We start from the raw sequence: 22,881 nt of genomic DNA on the forward strand, positions 1-22,881 counted from the left end.
AGTAGTTAATTCCTATAACAGCTATTTGAGCATGCTTCTTTTGTTGTTGCTGCATGGATGTTTTGAGTTTATAGATTTTTACTTATTTCAATACCATGGTGGTCATGGGATCATGATTACAAAGAAATAACCAGCCTTTGAAACTCTCAGACCTCTGACTATTAGTAAAATCAACCTTTTTGGTAGTGTCTTTAATTACAGATTTATCCAGTTTGCATCATTTACATATTTAAACCAAACACTAGAAATGTCTACCAATTCTAAATAACAACTTTCTCCTTTCCTTGTCAAGATGGTAAAAGCAAAGAAAGACACTCAAGAGCAAGTACTGAATGCCAGTAGAGCCAAGAAATGACTTGAACAACTGTTGTTGTACATCTATTTTTATAGTAAAACTGAAAATACTTTACAAATTTTCATTCTTAAAATAAACTGACAGTAACTAGAGGGGAGGGGGAGGGGATAATGGAGGGTAAAGGGGGAAGGGTTTTCAGGAGTATGTATAAAGGACACACGGAGAAAGCCAAAGGGGGATAGGATTGAGGGTGGGAGGTGGGTATGTGATGGGTGGGGGGAGGGGGGAAATGGAGACAACCGTACTTGAACAACAATAAAAACTATGGTGATGATTTGAAAGTATGCTGTTCCATCATAATTTCTCAGAGATCTACCATTCACTGTGGTAGTCTTATCCTTTGAAGGTTTGACACAGTATTTCATTCAAATTTCCAAGTATGTATATTCATTTTAATTTTTTTCTCTAGAGATTAACAGCTTAAAACTTGCCAACCCCTGTTAGCTTTATAAATACATATGTTCAAAATATTTTGGTTAGGAGAATTTTAATCATGAAGACAGCACATATTTCTGTGAATCAAGTTAAAATCTGAAAGTTGTTCAGTGGGACCACCAGCAGCAATAGCTGGACTCTTATCATAAATATATTTGGTATACACTTCTCAGATTTTCTCATTCACAGCATTAGCTCTTGCTTCGAGCAGAGCAATGGGTTTCTTCTACCACAGTATAACCCTTGCTTACCAGTATCTTCACAAATTGGAGTGGAAACATTCAGTTGCAACAACATGTTTTCAGGTTTTTGGCTCATGCAACTTCATTTTCAGTGACAATGGTACAGAGTCACACCCATTCTTTTTGAACAGCATGTAGCATGTCTGCAATGGTGGCTGGTTCACAAACCATATACATTCCCCATAATCCTTCAGCTGTGTAAGAAGTGTTGAAAAACTGGAAGCTATGGAAGAGGTTGCCATGACAGGTAAGCTGGGCCTGATTGCTAGATAAATTCATTCTTCCTCCTAAAGAGTGATTACAGCTGCCAATCAGTGTATTTGCAAACATGGGACATATTGTATCTGGATGTGCCCAACAGCTATTGCAAAGTGTGCCAAAGGAATCTTGTCACCTCCCACTCGAATCTCACTTCCTGCCAATTTGCAGTGAGCCAGAGCTGGTACTTCTGCTTTGTATGTGGACCAACAGTCTCCAAAATGAAACTTTGGTAACTTGAGCAGTTCATCATGGGAAATTCCTCCAGCAGCAGCAAGTACTATCTTTGGCCCCTTATAATATGTGGTTATATAATCCACTAAGGCCTTACAACTTACAAATTTTATATTTTAAGATGGTCAAAAAATTGTCCATTTAAGTATAGTATTTTGATAAGCTGTGGCATGAAGATACTAAAAAACAACTTCTGGAAAAGTGGTTTCAACTTCCTACATTCAAGTTGGATTATTCCACATTCAAGTTCAATTTCTTGAGCTTCTTAGTGGCAGCAAATATTTGCCTCCTGAAGATTCAGGTGATTTTTGAAAACAGCTAAGTCATTGGGAATCAATTTTGATGATTAAGAAATAGCACTGAGTTACATAATATTAATTGCTTCTTTACACAAATTTAAAGGAGAACAAAATGGCAGCAGGGTATATGGAAGCTACACTAACCTTCTCCCAGGACCAAACTGGAATTACAACCAAATTAAAGAAAAATCATCCTGAATTACAAACTGAACACACCAGCTGAGAAAAGCCTTATAACCAAGGACAGACAGAAGAAACCACCTCACTACAACAAGACTGGTAGAAAGTGTGGAGGTGGGAGAAGGCTGGCTGGGCTCCCACAGGCAGCAGCTGAAGGTCCAGAGGGATATTTCAGCTGATGTGGGGTTCCCCTGAGAAGTGTGGAGTCTAAACCCCAAGTTGGGCACCCCAGCCTAGAGCACCAGAACTAAGAAAGGAACTCAAATAACAACCAGCTATGAAAAGCCATAGGGTTTCTGTCAGGGAGTACTGGCTAAAGATGAAGAGAGACTCTTAAAAGGGCCAACACACAAAATTTCATTTGCATACACTTGCATGGACTCCAGGAGAGAGAGAGCAGAGTGGACTAGAGATTCATGAGGAGAGTCTGAGGTTGGTGGCTCTGGAGAGAGAACTGACAGATCAGCCACTGGGATCCCTGTGCTGAGTCATTCTCCATAGTGCAGAAACCATCTCTTTCAGGAACAGTACTTCCTTCCATGCACCATCAGCCTGAGTGGAAGCGATAGCCCCACTCACAGGAATCCCTATTTCCCCACCCTGTGGAGCTTAAGCCAGGATGCTGAGGGCAGCTGGAGGCAATCACAGTGATTAAGTCTAATAGCAAAGGTGAATCTCTAGGAGCTCTGAGACATTAGCTGAACTTCCTCCAGGACTGGTGCTCGTAAAAGCAGGCCCATTGTGCACAGCTTGGTTCTTTGTGCACACACCCAGACCCAGCAGTAGAAGCTATAAGCTGTGGACTGCTGATAGCTCCAACAAGTTGCCCAGGGGAAGTCACAGGCAGCGTCTGACACACACTACCCCAGAGTCTGAGCAGATCTACCAAATACATAGACACAAATATAAAGAAGCAGCCAAAATGTGAATACAAAGAAACAGGCCCCAAATGAAAGAACAAGAGAATTCTCATTTAGTTTAGAAAAACTAAATGAAATACATACAATCAATTTATCAGATAAAGAGTTTAGAGTAATAATTATAAGTATGCTCAACAGCATTTTAAAAGGCATACAAACCATAAAAAAGGACAAATCAGATAAAAATAATGCAATATAAGAAATAAAAAATACACAAGAAGGAATAACCTGTAGGTTAGATGAAGCAGAGTATCAAATGAGGAAATTGAAAGACAAGGTAAAAAAAGATACACAAGCAGAGCAGCAAAATGAAGAAAAAAAAAGAAGTAAAAAAAATGAGAATGTGAAGCATAACAACATACACATCATGGGAATACCAGAAGTAAAAGACAGCAAGCAAGGGATCAAGAACCTATTTGAAGAAATAATGACTGAAAACTTCCCTAATGTGGTGAATAAAAAAAAAAAACACATGTCCAGGAAACACAGAGTTCCCAAAATTGACCCAAAGGGGCCTACACACAGACACATCATAATTAAAATGGCAAAGGTAGGAGACAAGAAGAGGATCTTAAAAACTGCAAGAGGAAAGCAGATAGTTACCTACAAGGGAGCACCAATTAAACTGGCATCTGATTACTCAGCAGAAACATTTCACAGCAGCTGCACCAGTCTGCATTCCCACCAACAGAGCACTAGGGTTCCCTTTTCTCCACATCCTCCCCAATACTTGTTTGTTGATTGTTTATGATGGCCATTCTCACTAGTGTGAAGTAGTATATCATTGTGGTTTTAATTTGCATCACTCTAATGTCTAGTGATGCTGAGCATCTTTTCATAATAATGCCAAGAACCCTAAAACACCAATCCAAAAAAACCTATGCACTTCAATGTTCACAGCAGCACAATATACAATAGGCAAGTGCTGGAAGCAACCTAAGTGCCCATCAGCAAATGAATGGATCAAAAAAGAATGGTACAGTTACACAATGGAATAGTATGCAACAGAAAGAAAGAAGGAGCTCCTACCCTTCATAATAGCATGGATGGAACTGGAGAGCATTATCCTAAGTGAAATAAGCCAAGGAGTGAAAGACAAATACCATATGACCTCACCTTTAAGTAGAACCTAATCAACAAAACAAAAAAGCAAGCAAAATATAACCAGAGACATTGAAATTAAAAACAGTTTGATAGTAACCAGAGGGGAGGTGGGAGAAGATAACAGGGAAAAAGGAAGAAGCATTTTCAGGAACAACTATAAAGGACACATGAACCAAGGGGGGATGGAATCAGGGGAGGGAGGTGGGGATGGCTGGGATGGGGGCAAGTAGTGAGGGGTAAATGCAGACAACTATACTTGAACAACAATCAAATAATTAAAAATAAAAATAAAGAAACATCTCAGGCCAGAAAGGAGTGGTGTAAAATATTCAAGGTAATGAAAAGCAAGGATCAACAACCAAGGTTACTTTACCTAGCAAGGCTATCATTTAAAATTGAAGAAGAAATAAGGAGCTTTTTAGACAAGAAAAAGCTAAAGAAATTTTTTAACACCAAACCAGTACTGCAACAAATGTTAAAGGGCTTGCTTTAAGAAGAGAAAGAAAAAAGACAGAAGTAAAATAGTCTAGTAATAAAATGGCACTACACATGTGTTCTATCAATAATCACCTTAAATGTAAGTAGCTTAAATGCTCTAATCAAAAAACAGAGGGTAGCTCAATGGATAAGAAAATAAGACCCATAAATATGCTGCCTCCAAGAAACCCACCTCAGATCAAAAGAAACACACAGACTAAAAGTAAAGGGTTGGAAAAAGATAGTTCATGCAAATGGAAAGAAAAAGAGTTGGTGTAGCAACACTTATTTCTGACAAAATAGACTTTTAAAACCAACACAAAGCCAAAGAAGTAAGTAGACTACATAATGATAACAGGAGCAATCCAACAAGAGGATATAACCCTAGTAAACATCTATGAACCCAATATAGGAGCACCTAAATATGTGAAGCATATCTTGATGGATATAAGGGAGACATCAACAGAAGTACAGTTATCATCAGAGATTTTCACACCCCACTGAAAATCAACAAGGAGACAGCAGCCATAAAGTGCACACTAGATCAAATGGATTTACTTGTTGTCTTCAGAGCATTTCACACCAAGGCAACAGAATATACATGCTTCTCAGGTACACATGGAACATATTCTAGTATAGATCATATGTTAAGACAAAAAACAAGTCTCAGTGAATTTAAGAAGACTGAGATAATATTCAAGCATCTTCTCTTACCACAATGCTATGAAACTAGAAATCAATCACAAGGATATTGAAAAACATGCAAAGACATGGAAGCTAAATAACTTATTATTAAATTATGAATGGGTCCAACAATGAGATCAAAGAAGAAATTAAAAGATACCTTGAAACAAATGAAAGTGAGGACAAAGCAATCCAAAATGTGTGGGAAATTGGAAAGGAATCCTAAGAGGGAAATTAATAGCATTACAGGCCTATCTCAAAAAAAAAAAAGAAAGAAAACACAAGAAAAAGCTCAAATACACAATCTAACATTACACTTAAATAAACTTGGAAAAAACAACAAGCAAAGCCCTAAGTACGTAAAAAAAGGAAATAATAAAGATCAGGGCAGAAATAAATGAAAGAGTCTAAAAAATGATACAAAAGATCAATGAATCCAAAATTTGCTTCTTTAAAAAGATAAATAAGACTGCCAAACCTTTAACCAGACTCATCAAGAAAAAAAGACCCAAATATATAAAATCAGAAATGAAAGAGAAGAAATAACAACTGACACCAAAATGATACAAAAGACTGTAAAAAATATTATAAACAACCATATGCCAACTAACTGGACAACCAGGATGAAATGGATAAATTCCTAGAAACACACAATCTTCCAAAACCAAATCAGGAAAAATCAGAGACTCTGTATAGACAGATTACACCTAGTGAAATTAAAGCAGTAATCAAAAAACTGCCAACAAACAAACACCCTCCACAAGATGGCTTCACATGTGAATTTTACCAAACATTCTGAGAACTAACACCTCACCTTTTCAAATTACTTCAAAAAATTCAAGAGGAGGGAAGGCTCCCAAGCTCATGCTCTGAGGCCAGCATTATCCTAATTCAAAACAGTAATGACACTACAAAAAAAGAAAATTATAGGCCAATATCTCTGATGAACATACATGCTAAACTCCTCAACAAAATATTAGCAAACTGAATCCAGCAATGTATCAAAAAGATCATACACCATATGTGTAAATAAGTGGTGTTTATTCTGGGAATATAGGGTTGGTACAACATTCGCAAATCAAAAATGTGATTCACCACATAAACAAATGAAGGAAAAAACTACCTGATCATATCAATAGATGTAGAAGAAGCATTTGATAAAATCCAGCACCCATTTATGATGAACACTCTCAGCAATGTAGGAATAGAGGGAACACAACTAAACATAATAAAAGCCATATATGACAACCCCACTGCCAACATTATACTGAACAGGCAAAAACTACAAGTGTGCCCCTTAACACTGGGACAAGATAGAGGAAGTCCTAGCCACAGCAATCAGACAAAAAGAAGAAATAAAAAGCATCCAAATTGGAAAGGAAAAAGTAAAATTGTGATTATTACAGACAACATGATACTGTATATGTAGAACCCTAAAGATTCCACCAAGAAACTACTAGGAGTGATAAATGAATTCAGTAAAATAACAAGATACTAAATTAATATCCAGAAATCAGTTGAATTTATATATCCCAATAATGAACTACCAGATAGGAACACTAAGAAAACAATCTCATTCACAATTGCTTCAAAAAGAATAAAATACCTAGGAATAAATCTAACCAAGGAAGTAAATGACCTGTCCTTGGAAAATTATAAGACATTGAAGATACAAATAAGTGGAAATAATATCATGTTCATGGATAGGAAGAATGAACATCATTAAGTTGTCCATGCTACCCAAAGCAATCTATAAATTCAATGCAATTCTTATCAAGATTTCAATGATGCATTTTATAGAACTAAAACAAATATTTCAAAAATTTATATGGAACCACAAAAGACCCCAAATAGCAACAGTGCTCTTGAGAGAGAAGAAAAAGGTTGGAGGAATCACGCTACCTAATACCAAACTATAGTATAAGGCCATAGTAATCAAAAGATCTTGGTACAGGCATAAAAACATATAGCTCAATGGAACAGAGAGCCCAGAAATAAACCCATTTCTTTATATCCATTAATTTTTGACAGAGGAAGCAAACACATTCAATGGGCTAAAGATAGTTTATTCAATAAATGGCACTGAGAAAATTGGACTGATACATGTAGAAAAATGAAACTAGGCCAACTTTTTTATACTACAAACAAGAATAAATTCAAAATGGATTAAAGACAAATATTAGACCCCAACCCATAAAAATCCTAGAAGAAAAAAACAAATATATCTTCTCAGGCAAGGGAATGTAAAAATAAAGAAATGTGAGTACATCAAACTAAAAAGGTTTTGCACAGCAAAGGAAAAAAATATTGGACAGCAAATGAAAAAAATAAAAGGCAACCCACTGAATTGGAAAATATATTCTCTGATACATCTGATTAGTTAATATCCAAAATTTATAAAGAATTTACAAAATTCAACACCAAAAAAAAACAACCCAATTAAAAAATGGGCAAAGGACCTGAACAGATGCTTCTCCAAAAAAGACATACAGTTGGCCAATACACATATGAACAGATTCTCAACATCACTAATCATCAGAGAAAAGCAAGTTAAAACCACAATGAGATATCACCTCACACAGGTGAGAGTGGCTATCATCAATTAAGCTACAAACAACAAGTGCTGGCAAGGATGTGGAGTAAGAGGAATCCTTTTATGCTGTTGGTGGGAATGCGGATTGGTGTAGCCACTGTGGAAAGCAGTACAGAGTTAACTCAAAAAATATATAAATGTATGTATCTTTTGATCCAGCAATCCCAATTGTGAGAATATATCCAAAGCAACCCAAAACATGAATTTGAAAGAATGTAAGCACCCCTATGTTCTTATAGAGCTATTTACAATTGCCAAGATATTAAAGCAGCCCAAGTGTCCATCAGCAGGATGAGTGGACAGAACAACTATGGGATATTTACACAATAGGATACTACTCAGTCATAAAAAGGAAGGAAATTTTACCCTTTGTGACAGCATGAATGGTCCTGGAGAGTATTATGCTAAGTGAAATAAGCCAGTCAGAGAAAGACAAATACCATATGATTTCACTCATATATGGAAACTAATGAACAATATAAACCAGCAAGCAAGATAGAGACAGACTCATAGAGAGCAGGCTGACAGCTATGGGGTGGGGAAGAGAAGGTTTGGGGTGGAGGGATGGAGCAAAATGGAAAAAAGGATTCATGGAGATGACAATAGTGTGCTGATTGTGGGGATAACAGGAATAAATGGTAATGGGCAAATGAAATTTAAAGATGTAACTAATAGCAATAAGACTAATTTTAATGCAGTGTGTAATCTGTTCCTGAGAGTGATTTCAACATCTGGGTATGAGTTCCAGCACATCTTTTTTTTTTTTGTAACAGCTTTATTGAGAAATAGCTTACACATAAAATACCCATTAAAGTATCACCACAATCAAAGTAATGAACACACACACACCCCAGATGTTTCCTTGTATCCCTTTTAATATCCCCCTTCTGCCCCTCTGTGTCCCATCACTCTCACTCACCCCCAGGCAGCCACTGATTTGCTCATTTGGTTTCTGTACGACTCATTTCTAGCACATTTAAGTCATCTGTGTGTGCAATGGTCCCCTCTTTGTGACATGTTAAAAATTCAATAATATTCCAGATAATCCACGCGTAAATATATAATAAACATACCTAAGATTTCTGGCTTCATAATTTTGTGGTCAAATGCCCATTTATACCCCCTACATTCTCTAACTCACTTTCTGTCCTCAAACCCTTTGGGTCTTCCCTACCATCTCAGTTTCCCAGGTTTTTCTCTCTGCGTGGTCCTCTGGTTGGCTTACCTCAACTTCTATGTCAGAATCTTTCTCCCCTCCAACGCCCTTTAAACATTTGCTCTGTTCAGCACTCCCTCTTACTAACACTGACATTTCTCTGCCATTCAACTAGGGGAGTTCAACTCTTGTTGAGTTCTTTGCAAAATGCAGTAATTCTTGATCTTGACTGCACATTGGAATCATCTGGAAATATTCTCAATGAATTGATCTTGGATAGGATTCAAGAATAAAAGCCCCATTTCCAATTATCCTAATGTTTATAAGAACTGGCAGCCACCTGATTTGAGCATCAGGCAGCTCTGCACAGTTGTAAGAATTGATTTTGCAGCTCTTGATAAACAGTTCTCATGAAAGAAGGCTGCACAAAGGGCATTTTTTCAGCATATAAGTGGGAAAGACCCAGAATTCCCAAGATGCACATACAGTACTTACATTTTCTATAAATCCTAATGAGGTATTCAGATGACCACAGTCTTAAGTTTTAATATTATCCTATTGTCCACCCTAAAGCGTGGCCTTATTTCAATTGTCTTTATAACTATGTATTTCAGATAGATTTTCATTACCTCTTAATATGCATGTGCAAAACAAACCACAACATGTCATCTCATTTACTCCTCCTCCTAGTGCTTTGAGTTCCATGAATGGCACCACCCTGACATTACGCTTCAGCTGCCCGAGTCAAAACCTCTGGATGAGCAAGTTCACCATCTCCTCACCCCATTTACAGACAAGTCCTCTCAATGCCACCTCCCTAATGCCACCTCTCAGATTTGACCACTTTCTCCATCCCCGCTACATTGTTTTAGTTGAAGAAACCATCATCTCCTCTCTGGATTACAGCAACATCTCCCTAACTCTTAGCTCCCCCTAAAATCAAAGCATGCACACAGCCCACAGCCAGCTGTGTACTGCACTACTGTCCTGCTCCCCACTGCCCATAGGATAAAATCCAAACCAGTTAACAAATCTCACTTACCTTTTACAACCTGGCCCTCCTACCTCTCTAGGATGGTTAATTTTATGTGTCAACCTGGCTAAGCTATGGTGCCCAGTTATTTGGTCAAACACTAGACTAGATGTTGCTATGCAAGTATTTGTGGATATAATCAACATTTACCATCACTTTACTATAACTAAAGCAGATTGCCCTTGACAATGTGGGTGGGCATCATCCAATCAACTGAAGGTCTTAAAAGCAAAGACTAAGATTTTAAAAGGAGAAGGAATTTTATGTCTCAAAACTCTGACACAGAAACTCTACGTGAGTTTCAGGTTGCTAGTCTTCCCTGAAGATTCAGAACCCCAGACAGCAATATCTGCATATCCAGCCTGCCAAATGCCCTGCAGATTTCAGACTTGCTGGCCCCACAATTATCTAAGCCAAACATATATATATATAGTTTATATATGCATATATATGCATATGTATATATAATAATACATATATGTATATATAATAATTCTATAAATATATGATGTAAACTATATCATCTATAATACATATGTATATATAATATACATATATACACAAGTGTATTATATATACATATTATATTTAGAGAGGGAGGAGTTTCTATCTCCTACTAGTTCTGTTTCTCTGAAGATCTCTGGCTAATATACTCTCCAAGCTCATCTCTAGTCACCGCCTCCCCCATCCATACTGCAATCTTCTACTTCCACACAAATAATACCCTTAAACTAAATCTTGAACATCTCAAACATTTTACCAGTATGTCGGTGTTCTAGAGTCTCTCCAGATTGAAGCCTCTGCCCTTCCCATCTTTGACTCACTAGTCCAAGGCCTATTTAGGTCTTTAGTTCATTTAAGATTTCTTCTAGGGAGCTTTCCTAATCCTTCCACGTCACCAAGTGCCTATAATGAGTGTTTTCTTTATAATTTGTCTTCCTTATCTTTCACAGTATATTTAAATACCTATTCACATATCTATTTCTCTTTTAGACTAGTAGTTCTTACACTCTTTGTAATAAAGCTGTCTCAGAGATATGATGAAAGCTATGGATCCTGTACTCATAAAAATGCAGATACATTCCATATTTTCCATGCACCCCTATGCTAGGATGCCAATTCCTTAAAAGTAAGCACAATGTGTACTCAGTACTCAGCCGGCCACTTGGTAAGCACTAAAAAAATGTACTGAATGCATAACCATGTTTACTAGAACTAATACACACACAAAGATAAAACACCCATGGCTAAATGTATACTTAGTTTGAATTGTATAGCCTTGAAGTTACTTGAATAAAATCTTACACTGGAGAGTAAATCAGAGGACTCAGTGAATAATTTGAAAATTAGCCCAATATCTAGATTAATTATGCAACCCCACACTAATTCTATCCATTGGTGCATAACCCTTAGCCCTAGTTTGTTTGTTTGTTTGTTTGTTTGTCTGGAAAAATTAATTTGCTAGGTTTATGGTCAGGTTATGGTTTGCTTCAATTAAAAAAACTTTATAATATAAATACATAGTTTAAAACTAAAAGTCACAAGTTCAGTTTTTCACAAAATGCATGTAACCTATAGAAAAAAGTGCCACTCTGAATGCAAATTGCAAAGATTCTTTTTCATCTGTTATGACCATAACAAGTGCTAGAGAAAGTGAGATACTGTCATGCCCTTCTTGGTGTCCTATCACAAACACACAAAGATAATGTGTGAATTCTGATTACATTTGTTGTACTTTGTGATTCCAGATAATTCCTCTCAATCCTTTATCAGTAATGTGCTCTGAATGAAGCACAGTTTAATTCTCATTTCCTTCTCCACTGTTATAGGACCACTGCCCTAGTTCAAATCCTCCTGAAACCTTACTTAGGTCATTTCCATGGCCACACCTCTCAGCTATCTCTTCTTTCACACCTCTACAGGCTGTCCTGTAAGCTGTTGCTGGAGTATCTTTAAGAAAGGGCGAAAGAACATTTCTAATTTGTCAAATGGCATTGCTCAAAGTTATTCAGTGGTCCACCGTTTGCTGAAAGAAAAAAATAAACTCTTAGTGTGGTATTCAAAGTGCTCATCCATCTGGAGCTAACACTTAGCTCTAGTCAACCTACCTAGTTATTGTTCCATGAATGCTTTATCCCAAAGTGTCTACATGACTCGATCTTTCACATCATTCAAGGTTTTGCTGGTAAGTCATCTATTGAGCTGATTTCCCTTATCACTCCATGAAAACAGTACATCTTGTCCATCATTCTCTGTTCTTTCATCCTGCTTTGTTTTTTTTTTTCCTTTCAGCACTTACCACTGTCTGGTGCTTTATGTATTTGTTCATTTCTTCACTGTCTCTCTCCCTTAGAAGGCATGCTCCATAAGGACACTGGCTTAACACTCTATCCCTGGCACCTAGAATAATTACTTGGCTCATTCATGATAGGCCCTTAATAACTGTTACTGAATAAATGAATGAACCTCTCGACTAGTCTAACTCTGTTCTTCTCACAGTAATGCCTCAGATAGAAATATTCTTTTCTTCCTATACTACTTGACACAAATCACATCCATATTTCCAGTCCTAGCTCTTTAACACGAGGCATTCTTTTTCTTTGTTCCCACCATACTCCAAGTTCCGCCTGGGCAAGAACCACTTATTCTGTTTTACTCTATGTAACTGGATAGATAAGGGAAGATGATTTCTCCACTACTGCTGTTTCCTTCTATGTGGAGTGGAGTTCAATGAGTATTACTAAAGAGGTCCTTTTCAGCCCCTTGATTCACTTTTCCCCTGCAGTAGTGAGCTCTTCATTTGACTGGTAATTTGGGGAGGCTCTGTTCAGATGTCTCATGTTCCTTCTGAGGAGTGAGCTGCCCATAGAGTGCATGAGGTCTTCTCCCTCTCCTCCTGGCACACCAGCTCTGAGGGGAAGTCTGATTCCATGGTGGGGTTCGATCAAGTCTGTTAGCTCTCTCACACTAAACTCCATACTCCAATCTGGCACTTATCAGTAATAAAGAAATTCTCTTGCATTTCTCCCTTTTCAGAACTTGGAGAGTAGAAATGGAAGAATACTGTCACTTATAATGTTTCATCAGACCTCTCTCCCTTGTGAACCCAAAGCACTCAAATGCATAGGATCTCAAATACTTAGAAAATTGAATTGAACTGAGTTGCTTTTTAGATATAGGTACGGATTTACATCACAGACCGTATTCTCTCGCTTGTGACCAATAGCCAATATTTTCAGGCGATCTGACAGAATTGGGGATGAGGATCAGTTTTAACAACAAGCGTGTTTCCCTAGGTAATGTTAACTATAGGACTGGGTGGCCTACCTAACTTCATTTGCATCATATTGTAATGGCATGAACTAATAAGTGCAATAAATACTTGGTGGCTAAAAATGAAGTCAGTGAAGAAAACATTTTTGGTGTGAATTTTACAACACTCAAACATTCACACTGCACATTCATTTGTGCATTTTAAAACTGTGACAAGTTGAGAATGACGTCTATTTGATTACAAATACTTGTTAGGTTAACATGCTTTTTAAAATAAAACTGTTTTCTCATAGTAGACAAACTGTTTCAAATCACCGATGCTTTCACAAAACCCTGAAAGAGCTAATTTTGTAAATGGGCCCTCTAACAGGTAAACAATGTCACTCTGGCAGTGTATTTTTCTCAACCTGGCAACCCACAGGGTCACTGTGGTCACCAAGCACTTAGACTACATTAAAGATGGATTTCATGAAATAAAATAAAAGCAAAATAAGTTCAGGCTTTCCCATTAGAAGAAAAAAAGATGAAAAAGAAAGCAAATTTGCTCACCTGAAAACACATCAAGTCTTGCAGCCCCTGCATCTCTGGAAACAATATAAAAATATCATTGTTTCAATGTGAAACTGCTTTTCAAAATTACATTAATCTGAATTGTTTATGTGAAGTATAACCTATTATCATGCAACAAACAATAAAGAAATCCACTTAAATTGCTTCGGGAACAATCTAATTACTAAAAAGTTTCACTCTGCATTTATTATTAAGAACTATGATCATTCATAATTTGAGGATGTTACAAAGCCTGAAACTCAGAAAGTTAAAAAATAGATGGGATTAATGGTAGTTTCATGAAGAGCTTAACAAAATAGATACGAAATTTTAAAAAACTGATCAGAGGAAAATCAAGAAGTCAGAGAACAATTTTCATATTTTAACTTTTAAAAAATTAAAAAGAAAAAGCAAATTACTAAGCAATAATGTACTGTATAAACACATGTTTAAAAACATATATAGTATACATGTGCATATCTGTAATGAAAGAAATGAAAATGTTAACAGTGGCTTTCTGTAAATCAGAGATTAGGAAAACTATACAGCCAATGGGCCAAATGTGGCCCACCAACTGTTTTTGTATGTAACTGGAACACAGTCACTCCCTTTATTAACATATTGTCTGTGGCTGCCTTCACACGACAATGGCACAGTTAAGTATGAGAACGCATGGCCCCACAAAAGTGAAAATACTTCCTATCTGGCCTGCTACAAGGAAGTAGGCTGAACCCCACTCTGTGTTATAAGATTACTGGGTGAGTTTCTCTTTTCTTTTTTTCTTACTTTTCTATAATTCACAGATATTATTTGTGGATTTTTAAAGTAAAAATTTAAAAAGGAAAGGAGAAAGAGCCAAAATATCCTGCCTTCAGTATCAAAGGTATGAGAAAAAAGAGAAAAACAATGAGCAATAATGTCTTAGATATGGAAGAGGACATAAAAGGATGCTCAGAATAATAGAAAACAACCAGTCAGTCTTATGAGAAAATCTGAGTCTCTCCCCAAATTTCTAACAATTCCAACCCCAAACTACCCCATATAAAACTGAATATGTACACTGTACTTGTTATACATGCCCAGTTTCAAATTTAGCCCCTTAGCTCCTTTCTCTAACCAATTGCTTCTTCTAAGCTCCTCCTACATAGAAATTCTGATGTTAGCACTACCATTTCTTGAGCAATTTCTATGTGTCAGGCAAGCAGTGACTGAAATGTTTTTGAACTATTTTTATCTTGAATGTTAGAAGGATTCTCTTCTAATCCTTATCACAATCACATGAAACTTACGTATCGTTATTTCCATTATATAATTATACATTTTACAAAGTACCATGTACACAAGAGGCGCTTGATAAATGCCACTGTACTGAAAGTTTTCAGAGAAACAGTTTCCTCACACAGAAATTCCATGGGTACAAGGCACAGAACAATAATTCACCTTTACATCATATTAAGACCTTGTATCATAGATTTTGTAATTTGGCCCAAGTAAATTTCTCTCTGAACTGCTGCTGGATTTGGCAGAGGCTCCTCACTACACCTCCCTGTCCTGCACTTATTTTTCTTTTCTTTTTACAGCATTCCTTTAATATCTTCCAGTTCTAATTTTGACAACTATAGGAAATCATCAAAACCTTGAATAAAATGATATAAAATAATTTTTAATAACACAGGGATTATATAAAGGCCTTCCTCATAAGACCTACCAAGCATCTTGAACAAGTCTATAAAACAGCTCCATTTCATGTCAAATACTAGCATCTAAGCAGTGGTGGCAGTGTCAAGTGTCCACTGAAGACAGAGGAGCTGAGAAGTTCAGGCTGGCTGTAGGGCCATTGGGAATGGCAAAGCTGAAGGCACAGGCTGGTCCTAAGAGAGCACCTGCTACCCCCCTGATCCCATTGAGGAATGTGGCCTCAAGGTTGCTACCTGTAAACAGATATGGGGTACCCAGATTTTTTATATGGCACTTCCTATTTCTTAAACTTTGCAAACCATTCCTTCTTTTCTTCCTTTTCTTTATAAACACTGTGTGAACTTTCATTATGCATCAAACAAATGTGAGGTAGGCCAGACCTGGTCAGGGTCTGCATATGTATTTAATGATTTGAGAGAGAGAGAGAGAGAGAAACATAGATGTGAGAGAGAAATATCTGTCAGTTGCCTCTCGTACATGCCCCGAGTGGGGATCAAACCCTCAACCTTTTGATGTCTGGGTGACACTGCAACCAACTGAGCCACTCAACCAGGACAAGCATTGCTTTATTGATCACATTTCTCTTACTCCCTGAGTCTGAAGTCAATCTTTCTTTGCCAACCACTCAATCACCCTCTGCTATGTAAACCATTCTCATTGTTCTGTTCTACATTCTGATTTTACCTGCCCCCCATTGTTGAATGAATGAGTGAGACAATTTCAGAGGAGAAGACAGTTGGCAAAATAGACAAATGTTTTCTTTCAGAGTAACAAATGTCAAAGTTGAGATTTGTTCTTTCAGAGCTACAGATATCAAGTTGCTGCTAATGGACATTCGGTAGGACAAAGGACTAATGGATACAAAAGGAGCCTCACTTCAGAGTGGTGGGCAGGAGCAAATAGCTGCAGCCCTTAACTCCTGTAGAGAGAGAAAGACTAACAGTGTTCATGAGTCTTGGCCCGATCCCTGTTTGCTCCCTCTAAGTTGGGTTCAGGACTCCACTAACCAATCAACTTTATTCTTTTTCTCCTCTCCCCTCCCTTTCTGATAACTATAATTCCAGTAGTTCTACAGAGAATTTCATATAAGGATGAGCTAGTAACTTTTTACTTAGGACAGGACACTGCTGTGCAGAAAGCTCTGGATGGCTGGTTACCTGAACACAACCGGCCTTTACACTCAGTCATCCCCCCTTCCTAGGCCAAAAATGGGGGACAAATGCAAACAGCCGAAATCCATTTATCAAGCTGTGGCAGGGGATTTAGGTCTCTGTACTGAGATCCCTAATCTAACAACCCCCTACCACTTCCTGGGTAGATTGCTTTCTGCAGAAGAGACAAGTAAAATCTACTGTTATAGGAAAATACAAATATAAAAAAAATCAAGTGCCATATTCAGTTAGCTGAAAAACTGACTCCCTCACAAGCCCCCACAGATACACTTAAGTGGGACTTGAATTATTAAAGGGATTTCTTTAAACATTAGTGCCTTTGTCAGAAACAGGAAATGGGGTAGAGAAGTTCTGCAGTGAGGCAGCCTAAATTTGAACGCTAGCTCTGCCAAATAGCAACTGCATGGCCCTGATCAAGTCATCTCACTTCTGTGCATCAACTTCCACATCTGTAGAGCTGGGGTAATTACCACCACCTCAAAGTGTTGGTGTAAAGACGAAGGTGCTAACACTCATCCACAGGGTGCTGTAAACAGGGTCTGATACACAGTAGGAGAGCAATACCAGTTAGCTATTTTCCCTTTCACTGTGAAATTTGCTTTCGTGCAGACTTTAATAAATGCCCAAATGCAAATCTAAATTCTTGGGACACAGCATATGCGGACACATAACTCAAAAACATCAGATGGCTATCTGCCATTACATCATTACTAATACAGAAAGAGACATCCAATTTACCTGAATTTCAAGTTTGATCATAAATAAAAACTGGATAAATATGAATAACTCCTCCTTTTACAAGTTCCTTCTCCTATAAAAAATATTATTTTTATAGGAAATCAATTCACAAAATATTGCAGGTGGGAAAAGATGACATTATCTTTTCATCTTTAAATATAACAAAATTTTATTTTTGTCATGAGGTTCCCACAATCACCTTTGTTCATGGACAAGCCTTACCTTGCATTGTCCAGCAACTCTGCCAATGCTCCGAAAAGGAAACTGTGCGTGGTGCTGATGAAAAAAAATAGAGGGAAAGCCAAAGTTAAACTAACTCTAGAATCAGTGTAAATTTCAAGAAAGTTGCAGACAAATGTTCTCCAGGTCCAGACAGATAATCAATTCGGGAGTTATTCCACAAACATCTTTCTCAGCACCCTCAGGATTCTGAAGTAAATGCATTTCATTACAAAGCCAGGGCTGGGAACACAGTTGCCAAAACAGCTTTTCTACGCCTGATGAAATGAAGACTTCACGGGCTTCACTGCACTTACAGCAAATGCTGACATTTGAAACTGCTTTGTAAATACCTGCTCAAGTTTTTTTCAAATATTTTTTTCATTAAAAATACATGTGTAATTTTAAGGCCAAATTATTTCTGAAAAATCATGACAAAATAATCCTGGCCCACAAAAAGGCCCTCAGACTCCCAACTGCAGGCTCTGACAGGACACCCTGTGTGCCTTCATAATCTATATGGTTCTGTAGAATCTTTTCACCTCTGAAAAGCCTGCTCCTTAAACAACCTCACAAATTACTGCAGTCGCTCTGATCCCACCCCCTCACGCCAGGTCCTGGATAACAGAATGTACTACACAGCCATCACTATTCACACTTTGAAGGCTGAATAGTCGTCTGTGGGTGAAATCAGGCTGTCTTCAGGGTCCCACACTTGCTTTTCATTTCCTAATGTGGATATTTCAATCAGCAACTTTATCGCAGCATTAAGGGGATATTCAGAATGCAATTTTCTTTTTATATTTAGTAAAGACAGAGCAAAACAATAGACACCCTTTATCAAAAAAAAAAAAAGTCTGCTTGTGGGTACAAAAGGAAGGATGACCTTCAATGTCTCAGAGATTTTAATACCTTAGGCCATAGGACAACAGGTTGGCAGAAACTTATTTTTTTTAAATATATACAATCATTTTTATGGAATTTTAAACTTTAAACACATGCCAATGAGGGCTTTCTTGACAAGTCTGCCTTCAAGTTTGTAATTTAAAAAATCTACTGAATACTACTGTTGCAAAAAGGTGTTCTTCACTCAAAAGAAAGCTAATATGTAAAAATCTCGAATAAAGCAAAAGAGAAGTGTAGGTAATACATGTTACAAAAGCAGCTTTTAAACCACAAATGTTTCTAATAAATTTAAAACACATGATTGGATAAACAAAAATCAAACAATCTTCAGGAAAGTCACTGCAATCGCTCTGACAAAAATAAATGCTATACAAGTTTGTACCATTTCACTCGAGAGATTTTACTGTCTGCCTATCATGTGCCAGTGTGGGGGAACATGGTTTTTACCCTTTGGGAGTTCAAGCTAGTGGAGGATATGGAAAACACACAAGTCAGCAAACTCATTAAGATGATGATGATGATGTGATTAGGTGCTATGAAGGAAGGCAGATGGGGAAAAGATGCTGGTACGGAGAAGGCACGAGTCAGCAAGAGACCCCCTTGGTAGAAAGCATTAAACAGAGTCCTGAAGGATGAGAAGAACTCAGTCCCTCGCAGAGCCAGAGTGGAAACTCTTGAGCAGGAGGTGCAAAGACCTTGAAGCAAAAAAGAGCCAAGGAGGCCAATCTGCCATGGCTATGGTGAAATGGGAGATCACGGTGAGATACAGGATGGCTGGGTACAGTTAAGGGCTGCACTTGGTTTCCATGCACCTGGAAACCACTGTCATGTTTTAAGAATAGAGACACTGGTTTACTTTTGTTAAAAGCTTCCACTGACAGCTTCAGCTATGGTCTTGCAGACCATAGGGGAGCAAGAACAGGAGGCACAGAATCCAGTTTAGTGGCTATAGGGAGGAGCCCAGGAGGGAGATGGCAATGGTCTGGACCAGTTGGTGGTAGTGGAGATGAAGCAGAACGGATGAATTTGAGATCTAGTTAGAGCATGAGGAAGACTTAGTGATGACAGATTGGTTCGTGAGGGTATGGGTGGGGGGTGAAGCAAGGGAGAAATAAAAAGCACTTCTGTTTTTACTAGCTAGAGGAGGTGAAAAGATGCCAATTCCTATCCGATTTTGTTCTAGCCCCATTTCAGTTCTCAGTTGCTCAGTTCTCAGTTCTCATGTTGCTGTTGCTTTCCTTATTTAGTTACCAAACCAACTAACAATGGAGAGGTTTGGGGGAGGAGGAGGCTGCAAGGCAATAAGGCTTGAAGAAACTCAACGAAAAGGAGGCTGTGCAACCTTCCTTCCCAAGATAAAGGTCACAGTCCTTCCAGCACTCAACTTAAGTTTCTAAAACTGAACTCAAAATTGCTATTTCTTCACTTGTCTTTCACCTCTGTTAACTCTTACTTATCTGTCCCATTCCTTCCAGCTTGAATTATTCTCCACAACAGAGAAATAAAAATTAAATCTGCTGAATATTGCCTATTTTACTCTATTTTCTGTAAAAATTACACTGTCCCACACAGCAAGGCCAGCTTTCCTGGTTTTCTCTATACTTTTCTATGGTTTCAAATCTTTTACATCCCTTATATGAGCAATTTTCAACCAGTGTTGCCACAACACCTTTTAAAATATACACTACCTGACTATTTAGTCAGGGACACTGACCTCTTTTCCCTCAGACTGTCAAATTAAAAAATGACAATGGCCCACACAACAATAGCCATCCACCGTGAATGAATTAAAATTATACTGATTTTTTGTCAGATTGGCAACAAATATGCATTTTTTTTGGTGTACTGAAGAATTTTAATAATCAGGTTAGGTGTGCCATGAGATGAGAAAGGTTAAAATCGCTGGCTTATATGAGTACTTTTAGTAAATTCAAATTACTAAAAGATATCCCCCCCCCAAAAAAAAACATGCCACTGTGAATTACCCACCACTAGCTTCTATGTGCTGCTGTGTTGGAAACTACAGATGGATGAGAAAATTTCTGTCATCTTCCTCAGTGATCTGAGTATCTGAAATAACTCCTCATCAGTAGCCAAAAGGTAGCTAGACCTGACACAGAAGTGAGAGTGCCTCTGTAATAACTAAAATGTGAGAATTCTATCCTCAGAAAGGTTACATTTTTGGAAGGCCTCTGGAGGCCACAGAGGCTGGAATCAATAACTACAAATTGTCCTCTAGAAGCAACTCTCATCTCTAAAATGTCAGTACATTGGGCAGGGAAATCACTAGAGACAGGCAACTTGGGTGGAATGAGGGTTCTGCTGGCCTACAATACATAGTTTTGTTCAATATTAGATATCCCTACCACTTAGTGTTAATGGGGGGAAAAGGGGAGGTTAGTCTAGCCCTGAATACGTTTATCACTTTTATCGTTTTCTAAAACATAAGCAATTTTAAATAAATACATAATTTCCGTAAGTCAATGATACCAAGTTCACTTTTTTTTTTTTTCTTCAAATCAGCTATCTCTCTAGATACACCAAACTTTTCACTGGGAGACCCTCCCCTGTTCAGCCTCTCCGGAGTGACTCACGAGTTGGCATGGATGAAATCCAGATGCAGCTGGGCCCGCCGCAGACTAGCATACTTGTCACCCATGTCCTCCAATGCAACCAGCACAGCCCAAAAAGATAGGAACGTCCAGCCCCGTAGCTGTTCGCCCACGCCCACGCCCTCGCCCACACCCACGCCCTCTTCCGGAAACTTGCTGGGCAAGCTCACGCTACCCCTGGCGGCCAGAGTAGAAGCTCACTGTGCGCTGTAGGCTGATGTCTGGCAAGGTCCAAGTTGTTGCTGGTCTTGGATCCACCTTTTGGGCAAATGAGACATCTGAGCCAAGCTCCTCTTTCAGAATTGAGATTTGTGTTGTTATCCTCTCATTCCCCAACTGGGAAATGGAGCTCAAGGTTGGGATTAGAATTTGATCAGAAATTATTGCACACACACACACAGAATGTGACAAATCAGGGTTGGGGAAGAGGAACAAACTCATAGATTCAAAGAACAAACTGATGGTTTCCAGATGGCAAAGGAGGCAGGGAGGGGTGAAAGGGGAAGGGATTAAGAAATACAAATTAGCAGTTATAAAACTAGTCACAGGGATATAAAATACAGCATAAGCAATATAATCAATAATATAATACCTACTTATGGGGTCACATAGCTACTAGACTTTATGGGGTGATCACTTTGTAAATTATACAAATGTTGAATCACTATGTTATACACCTGAAACTAATATAATATTGTATGTCAACTGTAATTGTTAAATTTTAAAAAAATTAAAAAGAATCTGTATGGCAAGGTCGGGAAGCATAAGGAAGGAAAATGGGTAGTTCCACTTTACTTGGGCAGGTTGTCACACAGCACCAGAGATGGAGGAGTTTTGTGTTCCTGTGCCTCTTGATTTCATCATGTTTTCTCCAACTGAAGGAAAAAAGGAAGGAAAGAGATAAGCTGGAGAGAGAAAAGAAGGAAGGAATAAAAGCAGTCAGGACAAAATTTTTACTTTGCAGTAATGTGGAGACTTGGGTTCAGTGTGAACTTCCTTCACCCATCATCTGACATTCAACTATTTGATGTGCAGGCCAAGCCCATGTAATAAACATTTTGTATATTCTAAAAAGTGGAACTAGGTGAGTGGAAGGTTGGGTGATGTTCAAATAGTGTTACTCACAAAACACTGAATACCAAGTCACCAATACCTGAGCTGAAAGGAAAGATTTGTCAAAGATGCTGTATGGAGAAGTTCTGGTCAAAATGAGAAATTAATTGGCCTGGTTGACCTCTAAGAAGTGTTCACACTCATTTAATGTAGGGTTAAATGACTTATAAACTAAGGTAGTTCAATGGTACTCAACAGACATTTTACATGATAGTTTTAAAATCAGATATGAGTGTCTGTGGAATAAAGAACTTGAACTAGATGTGCTTATGATTTCTAGGAATTATACAAGCAATGAAGCTCTGAGAAAAGAAAAATGTTAGTTTTGGCATAGTCATTTTACTTTTAAAGAAAGGAGTTTATCAGCTACTGCATTTATAAGAATCAGGGGAGAAAGAGAGAATTTGACAGCTCAAAAGAACATGATACTCTAATTTGAAAACTTGAAGTAAACATAAACACTTCAAGTTATTTTCCTCATTGCATTTTTGTTTTAACTGTAGCTGATGTGGTGGTATTTTGATAGCAAAATTCTCTTTACTAAGCAACTTGAGCTATCCTTTCAATTTTTTCCTTCCATAGAACTTCACAAATATGATATTTTATTTTCATTTAATGGGCAAGAACAGTC

General features: G+C 37.8%; 1 protein-coding gene and 1 pseudogene across 1 annotated transcript in view; both read right to left on the reverse strand.

Annotated features, from left to right (window-relative positions):
- Nucleotides 1–720, reverse strand: part of MORC1 (MORC family CW-type zinc finger 1) — a 157,987-nt gene extending 157,267 nt beyond the window's left edge. Inside the window, 1 exon segment of the mRNA XM_028502395.2 lies at nt 672–720. Within this exon segment, the coding sequence (XP_028358196.1) occupies nt 672–720 (49 nt within the window).
- Nucleotides 629–21,184, reverse strand: LOC114488643 (annotated as a pseudogene).
- Nucleotides 21,185–22,881: the final 1,697 nt, after the last annotated feature.

Source organism: Phyllostomus discolor, chromosome 2, assembly GCF_004126475.2.
Source record: "Phyllostomus discolor isolate MPI-MPIP mPhyDis1 chromosome 2, mPhyDis1.pri.v3, whole genome shotgun sequence".
Lineage (NCBI taxonomy): Eukaryota > Metazoa > Chordata > Mammalia > Chiroptera > Phyllostomidae > Phyllostomus > Phyllostomus discolor.